At 43.0% G+C, this 7,840-nt stretch overlaps 1 protein-coding gene across 2 annotated transcripts in view; it reads left to right on the top strand.

The window, feature by feature from the left end:
- The window catches only part of rbm33a (RNA binding motif protein 33a), a 56,655-nt gene that overhangs the window by 2,616 nt on the left and 46,199 nt on the right, over positions 1-7,840 (top strand). For both annotated transcript variants that reach the window (XM_034108442.2, XM_034108441.2), the window contains exons 2-4: positions 2,796-2,874; positions 3,983-4,031; positions 7,381-7,454. In XM_034108442.2, coding sequence (XP_033964333.1) covers positions 2,796-2,874; positions 3,983-4,031; positions 7,381-7,454 — 202 coding nt within the window. The remainder of the gene's footprint in view (positions 1-2,795; positions 2,875-3,982; positions 4,032-7,380; positions 7,455-7,840) is intronic.

The following is a 7,840-nucleotide window of genomic DNA, read 5'->3' as shown; positions in this document are numbered from 1 at the left end:
AGTATACGACGCAGTTTACTCTGGTGTTTTGAATTCACCCCAGCTTTGTTGTTTTTTATAAGCATTGGAGTGTAGTGTTGCTGTCAGAACAAACCTAGCATGTCAGGTATAGCCAGAATCTTTACAGACGACGTGAGCTGGTGAAATGCACGCAAATATATCCATACAAGTAATATTTTCTGTGTCCCTGTGATTGATAACATATCCAGGCTGCTAGCAAGAGATATCAAAGCCAGACTGTAATTATTACCTGAATGTAGGGGTGGGCGATATGACAATATATATCGTCGTGACGATATTAGGTCTCCACGATATGCTTTTTCAGAGATATCGTATCTATCGTGATAAAAAAAAAAAATTTAAATATTGAAAACAAATTTTTTTGAAAAGAAAACTATTACAAAAATCAACTTTTCCCTTCAGTTATGCTAAAGTATTTTATTGCACTTCAAGTCTAAAGTTTACATTTGAAGTGTTTGGCACTGACTTTTCCTCATTGATGTTTTATGTTTTACTTAGCTATGTTTTACCCTCCTTCTCATGTTTATTGATGTTCACTGTTCGTGCTACCTCAGACAGTTCATGTTTATACTGAGAAACTGTGCCTTGAAGCCATATCAGAATGTTGAATTGTTCATTCAGGGATTCATTTCAGAAATAAAACCAGCTTGAAATGCTATGTTGGTTTGTTACTCCTTTTTGTTTTAGTTTCTGTTACCTTGTAGGTGCTTGAACTGTTAAGTAACTTGAAAAATAACCATAATAACCGACATGAAAACATATCGTGATATACATCGTCTATCGTGATACTGCTTGAAAAATATCGTGATAATATATTTTTCAATATCGCCCACCCCTAGCTGAATGCAATTAATGTATGTGATTATGTACGTATGTTGCATGGGTGATTGGGTGTCTGATATTTGCCAAACCAATTCTCCTCCAAATGAAAGCATTTTCTACCAGGTTTTGTAACTTCGTGATCAGGTTATGTCTGAGCATGTCTTGGGTAACTCAAGGTGTTAGACAAACATTTTTAAAATGAAATGTTGGCCAAGTCCATAACATCACCTTAATGCCAGTAATCTAGCTTTTCATTTAACACATCTCAGTTTCAGAAAAGTGCAGATTTGGACTTGGTGTAGTGAAAGTTGGCTCACTGTTGTGTCATAGCCTTAGGTCCCGGCCACACGAGGACGAAAACAGTCGTTTGCGTTACTGTTTAGTGTCATATAGACCGTTCGGCCGCACGAGGACGACCGAATACGGCACTAAACGACAGCGGAAACGATAACGGGTCCCAAGGTGGATAGAACGGCATACGCAACGCTCTGGGGGGTCCAACGGCTCCGTGTGTACGCCCTATACGATCATTTTCTGATAATGATGACGCAATAGCCCCGCCTCTCCCCACCTCTGCTGCTCACCCCCGCGTCAAAGTAAACTGCACTGAATTCAGATTATTTATCTTTCTCTCGATATGGACCTAAACGCGAGTGAAGTCTAATCGGACAGGACAGAGACACCTCTCAAACTACCTACACTAGTTATAAATATGTTTATTTTTACAGTCGGCCGGGTCGCTCAATACTGGATCAGCTGCTGCATGAGACAGACACTGACGCTGTCCGAAGAGAGGGAGGGAAAAGAGAGGCTCCGTGTATTTCATTATTATATTATATAGAGTCGTTATTCATTTGTTTTAAAGCTCAATAAAAAACAAAGAAGACCTTTGACCGGCACTTTTATAATTTTGTCCGGAAGATTTCAACTTTAATACACGTTGACTGGCGAAAAACTCTGCCCGGTTCCCTCGGCCCCCACCGCGGAGAATAAACAGAAGGGCAACCATGACAACCTTCTTCTTCGCTGCTTTGTGGAGGAAGTTACAGCGCCACCTACAGGCTCGGCATATGTACTGCAGCTTCTCCAGTGGTTGGAGCTAAACGGAGCGGTCTCGTGTGGACAGACACTATCCGGTCAATATTGCGTGTGGACGGAAGCTTTTTTGCTATTGCGTTAATCCTATGCGTTTAGCCGTTTTCGTCCTCGTGTGGCCTCAGATCTCAGCAGTTCTCATCCCTAAACTTTACGCGCCATGTCTTCTATAGGTGTGTGTATACTGTGTGTGTGTGCACAACAATTATTGTGTATAACCTGAAAAAATAGAACTATGCTCGGATCAAAGAAGCCCCATGAAACGTAACTAAGAAATACAGTTTGATTAATGCTTACTTCCTTTTGTTGTATCAATATATATTTTTCAGGAATGTCTGGAGTCATGTTATTCCTCATTGTTTCCTAGAAGATATGTCTTTGAGGGAATTAGGTGTTGTGTCCTTTGTCTGGTATTTGCTCCCTTTGGTAGAGCCGGTGTGCCAAATGTTATGTCGTGGAAAGATTAAGAAAATCTATAAAATAAATCAATAGTCACGGAGACATGTGGCGCCATTTCATTCTGGTTTGAACGTGTGCATACTCCCAGGTGCTGTGAAATAAATCTATACTTTAGTCTTTTTACTATTTGGGTCAAAGTGTACAGTACCTTTTATTGGAATTATCCACGGCAAGCTATGAGACAGATGTGTATGCAAATATTTACTTATCCTGTTTGTACACACGGTTGCTGCACAAGTTGGTTCAGCTTGGCGTAAGGGCCAACAATCAACAACATGCTAATAGTCTAAAAATACATTTGAATGAATGCTTGCCAACAGGACAGACTGTGAGGATGATGAATACTATTAGCAGAGTCCATTGCTGTGTAAGCAAAACTGTCTTTCTTCCTTTTGCAGAATATGGCTTCGGTGAATATGACAAACCTGGTGCGGAGCGATCACGCAGGAGGAGAGGGGAAGATGACGATCTTGGGAGGTAACTAATGTCATGTTTTACAAAAAGACAGCAGTGTTTTATACACAAGCTGCACAGGAAGTCAAATTAAAGATACATATGCTTGCAGGCAGCATAGTTCTCTTCATATACAAAACACTACAATAATCTTAATGGCAATTTTCCTATGTCTTTCCCCGTCTTTTCGCGTGGTTTTAGCAGGTAAAATATGCCCTTCCTGGTGCCTTAATCCCACCTCCACCTGTCTCCAATATATACCTAATCACCTCCTGCCCAAATCACCGAATGCCCGAAGCTGCGTTCAAATAAAAGCATTAACAAACTACTTTATTTAACCAAAATAATTGCTATAAAAGCAAGAAAATGTATGTTTAGGGAAGCTGTGGCTCAGTGGAGGGTGTGCTGGACTTTGAATCAGGGGATAGCAAGTTCAAACCCCTCTGCAGTCAGCATGTCGTTGTGTTTGGATAAAAGCGACTTACAAATTACATGTAATGTAATGTTTAACTATTAAATTATATTATCAATGCCTGGCTCCAACATGTTCTATTTACCGTACTTTTCGGACTACAAAGCGCACCTGCATATAATCCGCAGCAGCTAAACTGTCCGTCTGTCTTGCTCTCGTTCTGTCTCTCGGTTTTACTTTGGCGCTACCTGTCTCACTCTTTTCCGGCCTCCAGCTTTTCCTGCTGGAGCCCGCCGCTTAAAGGTGGCGGGCGCGGACCGGTCATAGAGCCCATCGTATTAAAGGCGGTTAATTTTACCTGTAAGATCCATAGATGTAGGAGGTCCCCTAGTGGCCGTTAGCTGTACAAAAAAAATGGGGGAAAAAGTCGCTGCTTATAGTCCGAAAAGTACGGTATATATAACATAGGTATTACAAATCAATCATTTAGTCATCAAAATGTAGTACATGGTACGTACGATAAGGAGGTGAACCAGTAATGAGTGTTGGTTTCTGTAGTAGTATCAATAAAATCAGAAAAGATTCCCATCTTTAAAAAACCTTACTGGGATATAAAAGCATTTATAATCACAGAAAGACATTATTAGTTAATAAAAAGAACACTCCGCTTGTTATCCATCTTCTCTAACCTCTTAATGGTGGCTTGTTTCCTGTTTAAAGTGATTTGGAAGAAGATCTGCTTGGAGAGGATTGGCTGTCGGGGAAAAAGGTAAGGACATACAAAATCTCACTGTTTTGTTTATATTTTTGTGCCAAAAGAACGCTTTGCATGTCCGTATGGTTTCTCTGCTTACATGCAGGAAACAGAAAACATTGTGTTGGTCGAACATTTAGAGAAGAGAAGTGACTTGTAGCAGGTGGCTCCTCCACAGGGGGAAGTGTTGATGTGAAGCAGGAGGAAGTGCAGTGGACAAAACAGAGCCGTGTGGACCTGCCCAGATTGCCTTCACCACATGGGAATCGATCCTCTGGGGTTGGAGGAGGTCCCCCGCCCTCAGGCCTGAAAAACAACCGAAAGAAGACGATATTTAAAAAGCACACAATAACAGATTACTTATTTCTAGGCAGTGTAAGAAAATGTTTTTAGAGAGTCCATGGACAAGTGAGTTTGGCAATTTACTTGTCCGAATAAATGTTTCACGTGTAGCTATACTTTGTGTAACGGTACGTCCACACAGCAGCTTTTCAAACATCTTGAACATCTTGGAGCTGGGCGTGTCTGACAGCTTGGGGATTTTTTGCGAGCAATGCGACCAACAACCAATCACATGAATCTCCCGCCCCCGACATACAAAGCAAAAAACCCCGGGGATTTTATGCGAGCAATATATATATATATATAAACTCCCCAAACAGGCGAAAACCTACCAGTTTCACCCCCTGCCTCTGCCGCCTCCCTCCATGCCTGGCTCCTCCGGTTTGTATCCCGGTAATAGTTCTGGTCGTAAATAACCGGGTGATTTGCTACCGTAACTTCTCGTTTGGAATATGAGGAAATGAACTGCGGTCTGGTTCTCCCTGCTTACACGCGGTTTGATTGGCTAGCGCTTCGACTGTCAGATTTGCATAAACGTGTTTGATTGGCTGACGCTTCCAGCTCAGCTTCAAAAGTTGAACATTGCAGACACAGGAGATGCCTCTCACATCTGTGGAGCTTAAAACCCCCCCTGTGAACTTGACACTAAGTGCTGGAGCGCATTCCTTAAAGCTGGCGTCACAAACAGGATTTGTTATTAACGTGAACAGGCAATAAGGTATATATATATATTAGTGCGGTCAAAATTATCGCGTTAACGGCGGTAATTAATTTTTTAATTAATTGCGTTAAAATATTTAACACATGTGCAGAATGGCCCGCCCCATACGTGCCACCAGTGGCAGCGCCAGGGTATGGCTGGGTAGGCTGCACCCATACCAAGAAGTGGCTCAGCCCCAGCATGAGACATGATGTTAAAGTAAGCAAAATAAAGTCTGCCAACTCGCGGAGTAAATTGCACAGACAGCAGTTAGTCAGACTGATTTCAGTAGCCACGGTTTTGAAAACTTTTGTCACGTAGTGATCGTCTTCTCAATAGAACATCTTTGATAACGGCGTGGTGTTGTTGCAGGAAGTCCCGACGGAGAACACTCTTGCTGTAGTACAGGGCAGAGCCATATAATAGTAATAATATGGCTCTGGTACAGGGGTGCACATAACTGGTACGCAGGTCATGTGCGTAATCTGAAATGCGTACCGTCACTTGTGTCACAAAGCGCATTTGCGTACCGAGTACTTGTGAAGCTTTTCCAGAAGGCGGTTAGATCACCGGACGACAGAGTCGGTCTCCGTGTGCACAGACAGGCTGCTGTTAACGTCGGTCTGTACAACGGAACTGAGCCAACCGGCTGCGGAGGGAGACTCCCTCCCTCACTGGAGAACTGTGCTAAAGCCCCGTTGATAGAAATCAACGCGTAATGAATTAAGACCCCACGGTTTGATGATTGATAGGTGTGTGGGCTGTCTTTCATTTTGACATGCAGAAAAATGTTATAATAAACATAGATACTGTATGTTAAATGGATATATCCGCCTGCTTTCATTTATCTTTCCATTCCCAACAATATACAGAAATAAATGGCATATTTTGGACATAGTTCGAATGGAGATTAATCTGATTAATTAATTTTTAAACTGTTATTAATCTGATTACAATTTGTAATCATTTGACAACCCTAATATATATATATAAGGTTAAATGTCTTAGGAGTAAGGAAGAATTATTCTCTAACACTTTGTACATGCTGCACCTATTTTAAATATTATTAAATATCAACATAAAGCAAACAAGAATCTGGGTTACTGTAACTAGCATTTTATTGTTTATTTGGCAAGAAATATGCTATACAAGAATTATACACTAGACTAGTAGTAGTCATAGCACAGTGTCCGTGGGTGTTTCTCAATGTCGAGGACGCTTGCTTGGTAGCACATGTCTTCCGAGTCACTTGCTTCAGAAGCGAGGCAAGAATCCTTCCTAGCCTCGGAAAACGAAGAATGGTGGAACAGGCGCGCGTCATATGCGAGGCCCCGCCTTAAATGGAGCGCGATTTCCGCGCTGGGATTTGTTCTCAGAATCCAATTATGTATCTTTTTGTTTTTTAAAGGTCCCATGTCACGGCCATTTCCACTGATCATAATTCCATTGTTGTGGTCTACTAGAATAGATTTATACCGTGCAATTTTCCAAACTCACATTGGTCACTCTCCACTAAACGGCTCGTTGCAGCTCTTGCCCCCCCCCTCCCTGTGAGCCCAGTGTGCTCTGATTGGTCGGGACCAGTCGGGACGTTGTGAATCGCGCTGAGCTCCGTGGAGGTGTGGTTTCCTTGTTTAGCGATACACAGCCAAACTCACCCTGAGCACACACAAAGTCACAGCCGAAGTAACAACAATAAGTGTAGCTTGATATTGAGAAAGAAAAAGGTTGATGAACGCTGTGAGAATGGGTCTGCAGAGAGAACGTCGCCGCGATGCCAACTGTCTGTTATCAGCCTGCAGCCAGGGAGGAGAGACCAGCAGAGCTGCACTGAATGTGTGAGGAAGTCCGTGGATTGGTCAATTTGGACCAATCAGCGGGGGCTTAACGTAACGGCTCCACGGATTGGTCCATTTAGTTCCGGGTACGGATGACATCATGATGTCCCAGGAAGAATCAGATGGACAGTGACGTGTCTCCAACGAGGCGTTTTGGGGAGGTCTTCTCTGTGTGAGAGTTTTACTCGCTGCAGGGTGCACTTTGAGGGTTTGACTCTGCAGACCGCTCACATGCAGAAACACCTTCATAACAACGAGGGGACGGGTGATAACCGGAAAAGCACGACATGGGACCTTTAAGATAAAATACAGTTTCAGTTGCACTCTTAATGAGAACATGTACGTTGTTTTGCTTATACAAATACTTTTCAGTCGTAATTTGTCCGCAGCTCATTCTGTAAAAAATAAAGAATCGTATCGTGAACTTAAAACCGTGTATCGAATTGTGAGTGTATCGTTACATCCCTACTTCCTTCTGTTTCAGAATCCCTCGGAAGTGTCGGATGAAGAGCTGAATGACGACCTCCTACAGAGTGACGATGAGGAAGTTACCGTGAGGTCAGCTGCGAACACAAGTGTCAGGCTTTAGTGTGTGTGTGTGTGTGTGTGTGTGTGTGTGTGTGTGTGTGTGTGTGTGTGTGTGTGTGTGTGTGTGTGTGTGTGTGTGTGTGTGTGTGTGTGTGTGTGTGTGTGTGTGTGTGTGTGGTAAATACACACGCTTATGGCGCGTCTCCACTGCAGGCCTCGCTCGGTTCGGTTAGGCCTTGTTAGGCCCGGCTCACTTTATGCTGCGCTTCCATTACAGTTTAGGAACTGGGGCAGTAACTATAGCAACGCAGTGTAGGCGGAGCCGTGACGTCATCTTCAATGAGAGCCCCAGAAAAACAACACAGCCGTTAGCTCTTAGCACTCAGAGCTAACAGCTCCTCAGATCTGTTCAGAAA

The sequence above is a fragment of the Pseudochaenichthys georgianus genome, chromosome 20 (genome assembly GCF_902827115.2).
Source record: "Pseudochaenichthys georgianus chromosome 20, fPseGeo1.2, whole genome shotgun sequence".
Taxonomy (NCBI): domain Eukaryota; kingdom Metazoa; phylum Chordata; class Actinopteri; order Perciformes; family Channichthyidae; genus Pseudochaenichthys; species Pseudochaenichthys georgianus.
Note: the sequence above shows the minus strand (reverse complement) of the source record. Positions and strands in the feature narration are given on the sequence as shown.